Source organism: Carassius carassius, chromosome 1 (genome assembly GCF_963082965.1).
Source record: "Carassius carassius chromosome 1, fCarCar2.1, whole genome shotgun sequence".
In the NCBI taxonomy this organism is placed as follows: domain Eukaryota; kingdom Metazoa; phylum Chordata; class Actinopteri; order Cypriniformes; family Cyprinidae; genus Carassius; species Carassius carassius.
In genome coordinates this window covers 16,563,259-16,580,609 of record NC_081755.1, presented here as the reverse complement: position 1 = coordinate 16,580,609, position 17,351 = coordinate 16,563,259, and the positions used below count along the sequence as shown (strand labels likewise).

The 17,351-nt window shown below is 39.0% G+C and overlaps 1 protein-coding gene across 4 annotated transcripts; it reads left to right on the top strand.

The window, feature by feature from the left end:
- Positions 1 to 785: 785 nt before the first annotated feature.
- On the top strand, positions 786 to 10,947 carry samd9l (sterile alpha motif domain containing 9 like). 4 transcript variants are annotated; one of them, XM_059549149.1, is made up of 5 exons: positions 786 to 839; positions 963 to 1,023; positions 3,062 to 3,184; positions 5,804 to 5,868; positions 5,960 to 10,947. In XM_059549149.1, the coding sequence occupies exons 4-5, from the start codon at positions 5,865 to 5,867 to the stop codon at positions 10,522 to 10,524; spliced, it is 4,569 nt and encodes a 1,522-aa protein (XP_059405132.1). In that variant the 5' UTR covers positions 786 to 839; positions 963 to 1,023; positions 3,062 to 3,184; positions 5,804 to 5,864; the 3' UTR covers positions 10,525 to 10,947. The 4 variants fall into 4 exon arrangements, with proteins under 4 accessions (XP_059405132.1, XP_059405151.1, XP_059405138.1 ...); XM_059549168.1 differs by lacking the exon at positions 3,062 to 3,184 and having other exon boundaries at positions 804 to 839; XM_059549155.1 differs by lacking the exon at positions 786 to 839 and having other exon boundaries at positions 846 to 1,023.
- The last annotated feature ends 6,404 nt before the right edge of the window (positions 10,948 to 17,351 follow it).

Genomic DNA, 17,351 nt, shown 5'->3' with positions numbered 1-17,351 from the left:
TATAGTATATACATTATATTTATCACATTAATTGCTTAGATGTTTTTAAATAACATACACTTTAAAAGCATTGTTTAGTTAGGTGGTATATTAAGTAAAATCAAAGTATAGCAAAGTTAGCTTTAACTAAGGAAACATTACTTTTATTGGCCAAGCTAAAATTACTTATTTTCTTTGTACTTAAGTAACATAGATTAAGTCTATATGTGAAATTATATATAATTATTAACACTTTTTTGTAAAATATAATTGTAAATGTAAATCCTACAAGTTATTTTTTAGTGTATATATCCTGGTATGAGGAGGACAATATTATCAATTTACTTTATTTTTTACTTCGAAAAAAATATTTTTGCCTTTGTTTAATCTCTAAAAATAGCCAAATCTCTTTCTCTTTTTTTTTTTATTACAGAAAAGATCAGGTAACTATGGGAACCAGGAACTAGTTTCTCCACACTGTATCTAAACTGGGCTCATGCACATTAATACAGTTATTCAATTAGATAATCTGTTAATATCAGCATTCATTAATATTCATGAACAATCTTATAACTGTAGGATATATCTCCAACCAAAATAATAATATCTCAGAGCCATGTTTCCCCTTCTCTTTTTCCATGCTTTGTTGTAACATGTCTCGACAAATAAAAGCAAAAATGGCAATAAAAGTCCATAATAACTATTTTTTACCGACTAGCTACAATAATATAATGTGGTATCAGTTATAATTTGTTCGTTGTCATTCGTTGTTTATATACACCGCGTTACTTTCATCTCCAGGAAATCGAAACTTAAGGCCGGATATCTGCTGCAGTGAGAAGAGAGAGAGGAGCATAGAGGTACGATACACTGCGACGCTGTATAAAGGGCTTGTGATACCCTTATAATCTAACAATTGTTCATGATATATTTGATTTACACTGGTTTTTACACATTGTTTTACTGTTTGGTCCCTTTGGAAGATTCTTCTTTTATGGATGGGCGGCTGAACCTGGTCATTGCTGGAAAAACCAACGTATCACGGTAAATTGTTTGTTTGTAAATCCGAGAATATCTTATAATAACCAAGCTTTATATTTTTTTACTGAAGAACGGGGGACGTTTTGTCCTTAGGGAGGGAAGCATCGGGAGTATTGTCTTTTTGTTTTATTGATTGGATAGCAATCCGGGTATGAAGTAACACTTTTTTTTTGAGCATCATTGCGCTTAATCTCTCAAATTTTGATAAACGGTAACCGCATTTGTCTACTAAGTTACAAGTAAAACCTACTTGAACGTACCTATTAGGACCTCGGTAAATTGTACGTTAAAAAATAATATTTGTTCTGATTTGTTTGAACTAATATATATACATATATATATATATATATATATATATATATATGTTTCCAATCTTATTGGCAAAATATTTGAAATATTTAATGTTTATTTATTTATTATTTGTTTGTTTGTATTTAGAGCAGGGGCGTAGATTACGCGACGTGTCCCCACCACTTTTAGTAGGCTATCACGGAAATTCGTCCCCCGCACTTTTTCGGGCATGTGTGTTCATATAGAGGTTTTCAAGAGCTAGTGTGAATAAATAAAGATTTAAACTAAAAAAGACAGGATAGACTGCGCATGACGTTTTTTTCGGACCTAGCAGGCGAAATGAACATTACGGAGCGCTAACTCTCCTGCGGTGTGTGTTTCATTCATATTCGAAGCCGGAGGGCGCTCTCGCGCAGAAAGTCATAACAGGAAATTCCTTATATGGGCAACAGCGTCCAGCTATCGCTGTATGAAGATAAATAAAGTGTAAGAACAATGCAGTGCTAATTGACATAGCATTTATTACAGTATAGAAACTATTCTGCCTTATTATGTGATAAACAGTGTTTGTAGTATATAAACAAATCATTATTATTTGTTATTGTCCAGCAGTTATAGATTTCTAAGCCAAAAAAAAAGGAAAAGAAAAGCTAGAAATTAGAAAAAATTTTGTTGCCTTTAGTATCCACTACCAGTCAAAAGTTTTTGAACAGTAAGCTTGTTAATGTTTTTTAATTCTCTTCTGTTCTCCAAGCCTGCATTTATTTGATCCAAGTACTGCAAATCAGTGAAATTTTGAAATATATTTACTAGCCTATTTAAAATAGCTGTTTTCTATTTGAATATATTTCAAAATGTAATTTATTGAGATTTCAAAGATGAAAATTTTTTTTTTGCATCATTACTCCAGTCACACGGTTCTTCATAAATAATTCTGATATACTGATTTGCTGCAAAAAAAAAAAAAAACACTCTTATTAAGATAATGTTGAAAACAGCTGAGTAGAATTTGTTCAGGTTTCTTTGATGAATAGACAGTTCAGAAGAGCAGCATTTATCTGAAATAGAAATCTCTTGTAAAATGATGTCTTTATCATCACTTTTGATTTATTTAAAGAATGCTTGCTAAATAAAAGTATTAATTTGTATAATTTATTTAACAAAAAAAAAAAAAAAAAATATATATATATATATATATATATATATATACTGACTAAGCTTTTGAATGATATAGTGTATAATGTTGCGAAAGCTTTTTAATTCACATAAATGCTGATCTGTGGATCCTTCTATTCATCAAAGAATGCTGAAGAAAATGTACTAATCTGTTTTAAATACTGATAATCAGCAAATCAGCATATTAAGAATAATTTCTGATTAATGTGACACTGAAGACTGGAGGAATGATGCTGAAAATTCACCTTTGATCACAGGAATACATTACATTTAAAATATACTAAGATAGAAAACAGTTATTTTAAATAGTATAAATATTTCACAATATTACTGCTTTTGCTGTACTTTGGATCAAATGAAGGCAGACTTGGTGAGCAGAAGAGACTTCTTTCAAAACATTAAAAATCTTACTGTTAAAAAAACTGTTGACTATTAGGTTATATAGAATATAGAAATGTTATATTGTAATGAAATTACACACACACAGACATATATGTGTGTGTGTGTGTGTGTGTGTGTGTGTGTGATTTCTGTCCCCCTCACTTCTGAAAAGATGGCTACGCCCCTGATTTAGAGCAATATCTGGTAACTCTGCATCGAATTCGGCACAACACTGGATAAAATGTCAGGACACCGGCACTGACAGAAGGGGTGATTCTAGGATTTTCAATTTAGGGGGGCTCAGCCCACAGTGAGGGTATAATAATAATAATAGCCTAATAATAATAATAGCATTTGAGTACTGAATAAGCCAGATATACTGGAATATGTATTATATTGAAAGTTATTTTCAGATGAAAATGGTAACATGATCATTTTATAAGGTATGCGTTCATATGTGCTTAATTTTTATTTATTTTTTTTGCTGGAGGAAACAGCTTTGGTAAAATATAATTTTATATTTTCATAGTAATAATAATTAAAATAAATTATTAAAGTTGTAGTTCACCCAACCAAAAATGACATTTCTGTCATAATTTACTCACATGGTCCAAAAGAGTAATACATTTTATTAAAAAAAATATTTCTTACTGAACCTACTTTTTGTAATGCCTGTTTGATGCTTTACACAACAATGACTTTGTGTTACACAACAATTGTGTTTTTGCCTTAGTGTATACTAAAATATATTTGTAGTAGTTATTATAGCACAATTCTTAACCCCACCCCAGACCTCACAAATTTTCAAACCCTGTCTACAGGCCATGTACTAAACAATCACAGATTATGTAAGTTAATGTCAAATACAAAAAGTTCTGTTGTTACAACCGAACTCACAACTGGGGTGAGTGAGTTTTAACACAGGCTGGAGATAGATGTAACTATCATGGAAGCGGAGTGGCCGCCCGGGCCTAGGCCTGGGTTACCTTTAAGGTGTGGTACCTTGTATGACATACAAAATGCATAGGCTATAGGCTCATATTATGCACAATTTATCATTAAAAGATCGCAATCTAGATTCAAATGCATGCAATCTTATTCATAGTTTTTGGGATAAAAGATTATAGTCCAGTTATGATGTTGTGGCAGCACAGCTGTGATAAAAAATGAATTGACCTTTGGAATTAAATAAAGACTGTTTGTTACATTATGATATTGGCCCAGTCAGTGACAATTAAAATTTATTTTATGTCTGATTCATTCATTTAAGAGATTAGTTCAAAAACTCTGGACAAAACAGGTCTTCATTTATTTCAAGCTATTTTTTTTTATAAATTAATTTAAACGAATACATATTTTTAAATAAACAAATTTATAACATTTTAAACATTTAGACTCATATATAACATTATTTAAAACATGTAATCAAAACATTATTTTGTTTGGTTGTCTAATGTTTTGTTTTCAGAATCGTGGGAGAACCACCATTATCTATCAAATCAGTTATCCGAAGTCATAGCTTAAAAAAAGGCTACAAAATATATCTAATATATCTAACTAATACATTTAGCTCTGTTTCTAATATTAAAATGTAGATTAGGATTTAAAATGTACAATCTTACAGACTTTTATGTACATTATTACATCACATATTATTAAGGATTTGGTACAATTATAATGCCGCTTATCATTCAGTGTGCGAAACCACACCCCAATCATCAATCACACATTTACCACATAAATCCTTTAATGCAGAACAAAAAACTTGCATCACTTTACATCGACAGAGAATGTGATAGGTAACTGGACTCATTGGAATCATCATAAGGGGTTTGTTTTAACATTTTTAATTAACTAACCCAACTGTCCCCACTCCAGTCAGTCATAGCATAGCTTGTTGGTTTTAAGTTTGCATTAATGCATACATTTACATTTATTCATTTAGCTGACGCTTTTATCCAAAGCGACTTACAATTGCTATATATGTCAGAGGTCACACACCTCTGGAGCAACTAGGGGTTAAGTGTCTTGCTCAGGGACAGATTGGTGTCTCACAGTGGTTTCGAACCCGGGTCTCTCACACCAAAGGCATGTGTCTTTTCCACTGCGCCAACACCACCTCTATATATTGATTGCATACAATCAAATTAAACTAAAGAAATTGCTATTTTAGGTTGTGTAAGTCAATAAACAATTATTTGTTTTTACAATGATTGCTAGTGGGGAAAAAAAAAGATTTTTCATTTTCTTTCCTGAAAATGAGCTTTTTGGTCATAAAATCCATATTGATGCTCACAGTCACATTCCACTTCTCCTGTAAGCTCAAAAATATGATAAGATGATACTGATGAAATCACCACAGCTCTTTTCTGACTTGTCAAACTGGCCCCATGTTACAGCACTCTCTGGTCTATCCTACCAGTTGTAAAAAAATATATATATATAATTTTCTTGAAAAAGCAAAATGAAGCAATTTCAATGAATGTGAATTGGGCCAGCTTTTCATTTTAATAGCATTCTAATATTTTTGACACAAGCGATTGTATATTTGGCTATGGATTGGAGATACGTTCACTGGTTTTAGACTCCTTTATTTAGACTTCTTTTTTTCAGTTTTTCTGAGCAGTTAACATATCTGAAAAGACATAATGAAAGGTGTTTACACATATTGTTTGTTTAATTGTTTGTTTACTACTCACTTGCACCAAACCTCTAAATTTTAAGAAAAATGTATCTGTTTTTACAAAAAAAAAAAGTATTGCGTTGCTTTGCAGATGTGATGCATTAACACTAAACAGTTAAATAAATAAAAACAAGATTCTGTGTTTACACCTTTTACTGTGCATTTCTTTAATTTAATTAATCCTATTTTTCTGTGCAAAATGCAGATTTTGTATTGTTGAAGGCCATAACGATGTAATTTCTCTTTTTCAAGGTCTGCAATGTTATGGGTGTCTGTCTTTGAACTGTGAATTATCACTAGAAGCCATTAAACAATGGGCAAGTATAATGTTTTTTTTTTTAAGTACAGTCTTTGTTTTAAAGTTGTTTAAATAAACTTATCTCACTTTAAACTATTTTTGGTTTGCAGAAAAGCCAGAGGATCCTCCACTGGAGACATGGACTGAGTCTATGGTGAGCAACTGGTTAACATCAATAGGAGTTAAAGAAACATACATCAAAAAACTTCATGAAGAGGAAGTAGATGGCCGGATTCTTTGTGAAATTTCAGAAGAATATCTGGAAAAAAAGATTGGACTAAAATCTGGGCCTGCACTTTTGATAATCAAAAAAAGAGATGAGTTCGTAAATTCACAGAAAGCCAGTGGCAAACATTTACACAAACAAACCACTGGAAAACATTACCATGAAGCAAGTGCAATTAAAAGTGTTGACACAAGAGCCGATATGAAGGAAGAGCACAAAGAAGATTCTGAGATAACAACAAAGAAAGATTCAAAACTACGACCTTTTGATACCAAAGGTGTTGATTTTACATATGTTAAAAACAGTGTATTCCTACCAGAATCGGGGGTTGTTGATTTTATTAGTCCATGTCATGAGTATAAGTCATTTGCCATTGCTTCAACACTTGACCACCAACGACTACAGGCCAAGTTCGCAAAGGAAGTGCTGAAATTTGCTACAGGATGTATGAATGTTCGTACAAATGGCACAATACATTTTGGTGTCATGGACAGTAGAGGTGACACTGGTTATGTACATGGTGAAATCATTGGTATTCCTGTTAAGGAAAAAGACGTATACTGTGATGCATTAGATTACATAGAGAGCAGTTTCTGCAGCTCTGATAGCGAACTAGTAAGATTATGTATTGGTGAACCTCAGTTTGTTCAAGTAGTCTGTTCAAACAGCACAGAGGAACTCTACGTTGTGGAGGTTGATATTAAGCCCACATTGAGCATAGTCAAGAATAAGGTGTTCTCTGTTAGATTGCCAAATTTCAATGAGAAGGCAAACAAAGTTCAGTTTGAGAAGAAAACTGCTTATCGCAGAGTGGGTTCTAAAACCGAACCAGTGGCAGACCTCAGTGAGTTCTACCAACGCATCAGTTTTAGGGATGCTCGGAGAGAAGAGGCAGAGAAAAAACATAATTTCACAGCACCAGAACTGTGCCAGAACCTGGGAAAAAAGCTCATCATGCTCATAACAGGCGGAAAGAAAATAATGGACAAGGAAAAATGGCACATACTGGTTACCAATCGATTTCCGGAGAAGGATCTGCAAAGCATAGATTTTTTGCTGAACATGAACATCTTCTGCATGTTTGACTTTGATCCAGATTCCAACGTGTCAGGGCTATGCCATGAATACAGTAAGCACCATGCAGTGAACCGGCATTTCATGCAGAACTACAAAATTCCTAGTGGCTTGAGCATCCGAGAATTTGAGAGTCATCTACGTTTGTTTGATCAAATCAGTTGGATATTTTGCAATGGCCGGAATGATTTCAAAGGCAACGAACCTCCCTGTGATGAGAAGACCTGGGTTAAAACAAAAAGAACCCTCCTAAAAGATTGTGTGTCACTGATTTGCAAAGATATCTTACCCAAAGGAACCTTTCAAGTGATTTTCCTCCTTACCTCCCCTGCTGACACACCATTCCTAAACACATTCTATGAGTTCATCACTGACATGGAAGGACATGAAGACATTATCTGCCTTGCAGAATCAGAGGAGAATTTCAAGGAATGGCAGCGCTTTGCTCTAGGATCCTGTGACAGGGAAACAGTTAATAGTTCAAGTGTTGTTGGGATGACAATAAGTCAAATAAATGCAACTCTCCAACAGGTCCAGCCTACCACTACACAGGTCACCAAACGATTACCAATTCATGTCAAAGGAGAGTGTTTTCTTGATACTCGAGATGAGGAAATGAGATGTTCCTTAGAGATTCTGAGTCTAAACCACTGTGAAGAAACCAGTCCCGATCTCATTGAATCTGAAAAGGAGACAATTGAGCAGCAGTTTTACCATGGGGGAAAAGTAACTTGGATGAATCTCTGGCTTGCAGATAAAAAAATTGTCGGGGAGGTTATTCAAAGAGATGCTTATAGTGAAGTCAACAGTCTGGTGAAGGACTGTCTTTGTTGGAGTTTGGATCGTGCACCCATCAGCTGCATCAACATATACCATCATCCGGGCAGTGGTGGTAGTACAGTGGCAAGGCAGATACTGTGGAACAACCGAAGAGATCTAAGGTGTGCAGTTGTAAAACCTTCATACTCAGCAACGGTTGTTTCAGAAGATGCCATCTGGCTGCGAGAATATGAAGAAAAAGATCCTCAAAAATGCCTCCCTGTGCTCCTACTGTTTGAAGACTGTGATAAAGAGTATTTAGAAGATGTCAAATATGAATTGGAAGTCGCCATCAATACAAAGAAAATAGCCCGTGGCACTCTCTGCTTCATCCTGCTGAGTTGTAGGAGATCTCACAATCCAGAGAAAATGTGCAAGGAATCTGTTCAACAGAATGTTTCTATTACTCATAAGCTGTCAGAGACAGAAAAAAAGCAGTTTTCCAAAAAACGACAAAGCCTTGAAAAACAGTTCAATCCAGAATTCATTCTAACATTTGTCCTGATGAGCGAGGAATTTGAGAGCCACAAAATTGCTGAATATGTGAAGCAGTTTGTCAAGCATTTACTGCAAGGCATTAATCCTGACTCTGTTGTTACTAAGCTTGTTCTGTATGTGTCATTGCTCAACACTTACGTGCAGAACTCATTCATCTCTCAGTCACATTGTGAAGCTCTCCTGGCTCTTTCCTTTCATTTGGATAGATTTAGACAACATGCTTTTGAGACTTCTCTAAGTGAGCAAGCTAGATTGGTCTTAATACACTTGAGAGATGAAAACACCTACATTAACTCGATCAGAATCATTCATCCACTGGTTGCCAAAGAGCTTCTTCAACAACTGGGTGATAAGCAACAACAAAGTGATCTTGCTTTAGATCTTCTCAACAATGACGTGTTGTTTGAGCACAGGTTTGGTAAAGATCAGTACATTAAATTCTTGCGGGATCTGTTCATGACACGCAGCAGGATCAGCAAAGGTGATAAACTGGACACCTTTTTCTCCCCGCTTATAGAGCATGTAAGAGAGAAAGAGTGTCCAGATAAAGCTATTGAGCTTCTCAAGGCAGCTTACAAGCGTTTTAATGAGGATGCATTTTTTGCTCAACAACTGGCTCGACTCAATTACAAACATGACAGATTTGAAGAAGCAGAACAGTGGGCAAAAACTGCAGTAGCAAAAAGGCCAAACAATTCCTACTTTCTTGATACCAAAGGTCAAGTGTACAGGGAGTGGTTTGCAGCAAAATGCAAAGCTATGGACCAGGATCAAAAAACACCCGAAAACACAGTAGATGCTTTGGAAATGGCACTAAAAGCCATTGAATGTTTTCAGGAATGTAAGAATGCAGCAATGCAGGACAATGAGACAATGAACAATGCTGGCCTTGTTGGAATAGTAGAAGTAGGATGTGCACTGCTAAAGCTAATGTCCACTCTTCACGTGTTCTCAAGAAAAAAGCATTCTGAATTCATTAGGTACCTCCTAGATACAGATTATATACCTGCTCAGATAGAAAAACCGTGGGAACATTTTCATTATACATTGAAAAACATCCAAAAAGTAATGCTGGAGGCACTGGAATGGATTTCAGAAGACTTGAGTTACTTCCAGACGGACCTGAACACAGATGAGGAGAAGACATCTGAGACTGTTGAGAGGACCATAAAGCACCCCATGCACTGGCTGGTGAATAAGTCTTCGGCTTATGGTAAATACTTTAGTGGTGCTTCTCAAAGTAAAGATCAAAACCTAGAGAAGTTAAGTCCTCTCATGAAACGCATGATGATTTATTATTATGGTGGGGGGAGCATTACAACTATTTTTTCCCTCCTAACTAACCAGAAAGATGGTAACCCTGTCATGGTTCTGGAGAATATTATTTCACTTTACCCAAGCAATCCAATGAGGGCGAAAATGCCACAAGTTGACCTTGTGAACTACATAGCATCACACTTTGCTCTAAGTTGCTTCTCAACTAATTCTCCCAAGCTGGCTGCATTTCAGGATCTACAAAGGCTGAGTAATCAATTTCCTAAAGAGAAACCAAGATGCTTACCTAGTGCTCTTTTCTTACTTATCTTACTTTTCTGGCCAGAAGAGCATGACACAGAAGCAGAGAAAGAACATAAGTATGAAACTGTGCTCCTTGCTGTTGAACACCTCCAGAGACTCTATGACAAGAAATTGAAAGACATCCCTCCAAGGAAAAAGAGGATCTACACTCATTTCTTCCTGAGCAATGGGACTGGGTTTGAAAAGTTTGTCCACAAGAGCAAGTTTGAAACAATAACAAAAGTGCTCTCTGTTTCAGAAAAACGCCTGAAATGGTTTAGTGGAGAAGTATGGAAAATGCCAGAAATGTCTAAATTGCTGAAATGTGTCACAGGCTGGACGGAGGATGAGAAGGTATTTCTGGAGGGTCCCAAAGGAATGAAATTTCATATCCCAGCTCTGAAGACATCCTCAGTACCACACAACAATGAAAATGTCACTTTTTACCTGGGCTTCACCCTGAAAGGACCTGTTGCATACAACATTACAGTACAAACATAGACAGATGTACATTTAGTGTAGATTAAGCAGAAAATACGTCTTGCTCATCCAAGAAGAAATGCATTTAGGGCTGAGGAAATACTCAATTTAGCATGGTTTGTAACTTGTATTTTTTGTATGTTATTTACAAAATTTTTACACCTGTCAGCTGTCAGTAAAACTTTAAATGGGAAAAATTTTTGAAATATTGGGAGATATGTATAATTCTTTTGTTGTTGTTGTTGTTTTCTGGACTTAACCAAAAACTGATACTGGGAAAATGAAAAACAAAGATGGAGGGCTATTGATTTTACTATATATTTTCTTCTGTGGACATACATTTCCACATTTTTAATGGTTTTATATTTTAACAATCTTATTATTTTAGTTTATAGTTTATTGCATGAATGATAATGCTTTGTAAAATAAATAAAAATGCATTTATATTTGAATATTCTGGAAGTGCTTATTTCCATGTCTTACTAAGCATTGTTTTTCTTAAAAATATAACTTCACATCCTCATAATTGAAGTTTTCAAAATTATTTTAAAAATGAAAATTAAATATCTTCTGTGGAAGACATAAAATGTTCATCCAGTCATTGCAGTCTGAATGCATTGTTAGTTTGTGTCTTATGTATATGCATACCTTCATGCACATTACAACGCCATTTTCCTTGAGGCTATGCAGAGTTGCAGACATTTTGCTGAAGTCATTGAGCAGGAATGACAAGAGTAACTAAACCCTAAACCAACTTTTTTTAGTTAATGATCTATAAGAATGGGGCTTTATTAGTGCTGTTCATTGTTCCAGGTAACTTTTTTGACATTTGAGTATAAAGTGTTTTAATTTTATAATATATGGTGTAAAAACGTCTGAGTGCTGCCCTCTTCAGGTTGAACGGTGGCTACTGCAGTTGATTTTTCCTATTGGATGTTGCGGTGGCAAGTGACGTAAGCGGTGGCAGGTGACGTAAGCAGTTTCCAGCTCACCACGCCCCTTGGTACGAGCTACCACGCCCTTGGCAGTATAAAACCATCTTGTTCCGTCAAAATCACTGTAGTGAGTCACAGACATCCCAAGTCTCCCGGAAGTTCCGGGAGTCTCCCGCATATTGAAAGCGGCTCCCTGAGACCCGCAAATTAGTTAAAATCTCCTGGAATCTAGACCGAGCGAGCAAAAGCGCGCATGCGAAACAGATACTGTGTTTCAAACCGTGTAGCGCACGCACGGCAGAGAGGGAGAAGGAGCGAGAGACCTTGCGTGTGTGTGCTAATGTGCGTGTGTGCGAAGCGCATGTAAGACAAAGAGCATCCTGATTGGCCTGTTTCTGCAAATCAACCAATCAATTGTCAGTGTGGGCGGGCTTTTATCTCTTCTCCCGAACAAAATTAATCAGTTATGTCTATCTAGAAACAGGAGCACCATTGCAGAGGGAGAGTGCCACAAAACAAAAAAAGTATAAGACACATTTTACGGCAGACTACACGAAAGTGTACTCCTGTCTTATAGGTGTCAAACATAATGACAGTCTTGCTCAAGCATTGCCCATGGAGGGTTATATGATTGCAAAAGGCATATTGAGATGAGTTGACAAGTTTAATTTCATCTGCATATTATTCAGGTTAGTTGCCAAGGCTACATGAAAACAACCAACTCCTTAGACCTGTTTAAAGTTGCAATGGAAAATAAATAAAAGCAGTTTACATAAATTGTATAAGCAGATTCTATAAATAGTAAAAGTAATCTACATATTTAAACATAATTATCGAATAATTACAGCCTATAGCTTATAGAAATAATATTTTATGCTTTTATATCTGTTAGGGACCACAACATGTTAGGGAGGCTAAGCACAGGGAAGGCTGCTCCAATATATCTCCGTTCTCCCATTCAGATAGGCAAAGTCTCACTAAGAAGGTGACTACAGCTGAGATGTATTTCCCTCCTTTTTGGGGGGGGGAAATGACTGCAAAAAGTCATTTTCACCTCCCTGAAATGACTTTTTGCAGGTTGGGATGTCTGGAGTCAGGAGCTGGAATTGCGAGTATTGAAACATCAGGATAGACTATTATAGCATCTATTTAGCATATAAATTATATAGTTATTTAGATCTTCAAGTTAGCGTAGATTTATCTGTATTTAGTTCAGTGGTCAGGATGGTACGTAGGTGTGTTGCTGGTTGTGACAGCACTGCTGGACTGCATAGTTTTCCAGCAGACTTTAAAATTAGGCGCCAGTGGTTGCATGCACTTGGCCTGGAAGACCGTGAGTTCCAGCCTAGAGCTGGAGTGTGCAAACTGCATTTTACACGGGATTGCTTCTCCAACGCAATGGAGGTGGAAATGGGCTTCTCCACACAGCTCGCGCTGAAAAGCGATGTGATGCGGGAGTTAAGACCGCAGTTTGAGCCAGTTGTTCGAATTGATATGAACAGACACCTCGACATCCTCCACTTCAGGTGAAGGTAGGTGAGAAAAGTCCTCTACTTCAAATGATTGCTCTGTTGCAAAGCTACTTGCGTCATTACAGTCACTCTCCATTTTAGCGTCTCTGACAGCAGCTGTCAATCAATCCGTCACTGCGGGTCTCATGTTCACGCCTCTCTCGCTCAGCCCCGCCCTAGGTTCATCTCCTCTATCTCCGCTGTGATCTGCCCACTTTTCAGCATTTTTCAAATATTGTCAGTGGGTGGAGTCAGGCTCTGGTGACTAGGTGAACTATTCAAAAAATGTTCCACCACTTCTTGTGGGTGGGTTCCAAACTGCTAGAATCCATGCCCTTTATCAATGACATCATATCAGTAACCATATTCACAAAACATACGATATTGGAGAATATATCCATATAGCTATTTAAACTATTTAAACTATTTGCAATGGATGCAATAGTTCAGTTAAATTGTCAACACGTGCAAGTGGTATTTGAGATTAATTAATGTATAAGCAGGGTAATACTTTGTCTTTATTTTTGTTTCTATTAGTTAGACAATGTGCTATAAAGAAATGCTGCATTCATCTAAAGTAATTATTAATATATAGGTAAATCTACTTTAAAAAGCATGACATGTTCGAACGTGTACATGTTGAGACACAAGTTTAAATTCATTGTCTTGTTCAAATTGTTTGTCTTACATGCAAAATGTTACATGCTTACATGTACATCTTTGCAGTTAGAATGTGCTTGTCGTACGAAAGGAAGGCATTTAAAATTGTCGTCAGACAAACATGCTTCACACATTCTAAAAAGTGAAGCCAACATCATTTCCATCTTGTGGCTGGCTGCAGTCAGAGACATAGAGAGAGAGAGAGAGTTGCGACAACGGAAGTTCGAAATGTTTGGTTGTCACGTGATTCATGTAGACTTCAGATAGTTCCAGGAAGTGCGTTGGCGGCCATTCAATAGAGTAGAGTGACAAAACATCTCGGTTACGTATGTAACCTTGGTTCCCTGAATAGGGAACGAGATGCTGCGGTGACGTCACCACGTATGGGAACACCTTCGGTGTGACGAATGTCTGAAGCCCTATACCATCCCGCCAATCTTATTGGCCAAATAGCGTGTGGCACCGCCCAGCATGCGTAAGCATATATATACCTGGTGCCGCACGCCATTTACCTCAGATTTCATGACGAAGAAGAAGAAGAAAGCTATCAAGGTATGGCACGGCCAGAACCGCAGCATCGAAGTGACCTATGAAAGGGAACATCTCGGTTACGTATGTAACCTTGGTTCTCTGAATAGGGAATGAGATGCTGCGTCACCACATATGGGAACGCTATTCCATCACGCCTGACGTACCTGATAGCTTGGATCCAAGGAAGCATCTGCTCAAGCGGAGAGAACCCGGGAGCCAGGAGCCATCCTCACATCCAGACTGTAAGACCTGATAAAAGTGCTCGGTGAGGACAAGCCTGCCGCAGCACAGATATCATCCATAGAAGATCCACTGAGAAAGGCTTGAGAAGAAGCCACTGCTCTCGTGGAATGACCTTTTACTCCTAAGGGCGAAGCGAGCCCGCGCGCCTCATAGGCCAAGGAAATAGCTTCCACCAGCCAATGGGACATGCGCTGTTTCGTAACTGCATGGCCTTATTCTTATGTCCAAAACAGACAAACAGCTGGTCAGACTCACGCCATGGGGCAGTACGATCCACATAAGTCTTTAATGCTCTCACAGGGCAAACACTTAGATCCCCAGACTCCGCCGCAGCAGGAGAAAAAGCCTCCAGGACCACCTGCTGAAAGCGAAAGGGATAGATGCGACCTAGGGACATAATTAGGCCTTGGTCGCAACAACACTTCCACAGAGTCTGTGCTATAAAAGTCAGGATTTATCCGGAACAATTCCAAGGGCTCAACAGATGCCCTGATAAACCATGCAACACAATGGAAAAACCATGAAGGAACCCGCACAGGGCGGAAAGGCCTCAGCCGTCGCGCACGCTGTATGAACGAGAAACAGTGGATGACGGCCCACTGAGGCACCATTTATATATTCGTGGTAAGCTGAATGGCTGCCACGTAAACCTTAGGGTAGCTGGTGTCACTCCATCAGAATAACGTTCCTGAAGGAACTCCAGTACTGACGCCACTGGGCAGTAAACTGGATCCATATTATGAGTTTCACACCAGGCCGTAAACAGTCTCCACTTGAAAGCATATAAGCTTCTCGTAGAAGCTGCTCTAGAATTCAGTATAGTCTCGGTAGTTTCAGCAGAAAGACCGGGACATATGAACTCACTCCGCTCAGAGGCCACGCCCACAGATTCCATAGATCTGGCCTCGGGTGCCAAATCAGTCCCTGTGCTTGTGATAATAAATCCTGTCTGAGGGGAATCTCCCATGGAGAGCCCGCTAACAGATTGATCAGATCCACAAACCACGGCTGTGTGTGTGCCACCGCGGAGCCACCAGCAGCAGCTGTTCCACCCTGTCCACCCATATTCTGCATAATACCGCCGAAATCAGACAGATTGGGGGGAAACGCATACAAACTGGTCCTGGGCCAGTTGTGGGCTAATGCATCCAAGCCCAGGGGTGCTGGAGGGCATAGGGAGAACCAAAGCGGGTAATGCGTAGTCGTGTTTGACGCAAACAGTTCCACTTCCCCTCACCGAAAATCTGCCATAGGAGACTCATCGTTTGGGGGTGCAATCCCCACTCCGCTTGCTCCAGAGTCTGCCTGGATAGCAAATTCGCTCCAAAGTCCAACGTCCGGGGACATGAACAGCTCGGATCGATAGAATTTAGTTCTGAAATCAAAGAACATGTTTCGCCAGCCTGCACAGGGGGCGAGAGCATAATCCTCTCTGATGATTCAGGTATGACACAACCGCTGTGTTGTCTGATCTGAGCAGCACATGACGGCCGATCAGCAGATTCGAGAAATACTCGAGAGCCAGAAAAACAGCCAGTATTTCCAACCTGTTTATGTGCCAACTCCCTTGACAAACAGCTCCCCAGTCGGTCAAAGACGCATCCGTCGTGACAGATCCGAAGCGCAAATCCCCAGCCGGACTCCGGTCAGGAGAATTCGGTTGACATACATAGTTTTAGCGACATCACACATCGCCGTGTCACCGGAATCGTCCGATGCGGAGACAACGGGGTGAAACATTCCATGCGTAAGCCCAGGCTGTTAAATGATTCAGCACAAGATCCCCATGAAAGTGTGCTTGAGTCTGCGATTGCGCTAAACACCAGCCAATCGCCTAAATAGTTCAAACACGAACGCCCTGGGGCCGCAACGGGGCCAGAGATCCATCCATGCACTTTGAGAAGTACTGATACGCTTTGGTCTCTAAAGCGAATCTGAGGAACTTCCTGAGTCTCCTGATGATCATTAAAATCTTGAATTTCCTCAGCCTGAGTGCAAAATTCAGATGGTGTAAATCCAGAATGGGTCGTAATCTGCCGTGTTTTTTTTTTTTTTTTACCACAAAATGACGGCTGTAAAAAAAACCCGCCTCCATCTGAGAGGGGTGTACTTCCTCTATAGCCCCTTTGCTCAGCAGAGTTGACATCTCCTGTCGCAGCACCGCTATTTCCATCGGCTTCGCCACCGTGGAAAGAATTCTGCGGAAAGGAAGGCGGGCCTTATTGAAACTGAATTGTGTATCCGTGACAAATCGTGCGTAAAACCCATAGAGAAATGTCGGGCAAGCGTTCACACACGGCCCGAGACCATACTAGCGGTCTCAAAATTTCCGCTTCCTGCAACGCTGTCATACATGTTAAAATGTCCGGGCACGAAAAGCTCGTGGCGTTCGTGCACAGGGCAAGTGTATGTATAAGAGCCGTTGCGTCTCGTTGTGTATAATCCTGAAACGTGTCCACGGCAGGAATTAGGCCAACAGATTGAACATCGGGCTTTGCCGCTAGCGAAAAACGGCGGCTGTGCGAGCCGTCATAAATGGGTCGTCTGTGCAGGACCCTTGAATTCCGAAAGCTGGATTGCGCAGAGTGTCTGAGGGAACGTTTGGCATTACAGCTCAATCCAATGCTGCTCGAAGCACCGTTTGCTGCAAGGCAGACAATGTAGAGTGTGGGGACTGCAGTGAGAGGGTTAGATGTGCATAGCAATCCAACAGCACTCTCTGGTGGAGGGCACAGTCCCTGGCAAACATTAAGGAAAACGCATGCGTCAAACTCGCTGCGTTTCGTTGTGTATAATCCTGAAGCGTATCCACGGCAGGATTTAATCCAATAAGATAAACATTGGGCCACGCTGCTAGCGAGAACGCGCCAGCTGTGTGAGCCGTCATACACTGGCCATCTTTGCCAGCCTCCGCGCCGTCCCTCAAACTCTGAAGGCTGAAATGTGCAGAGTGTCTGAGGGGGCGCGC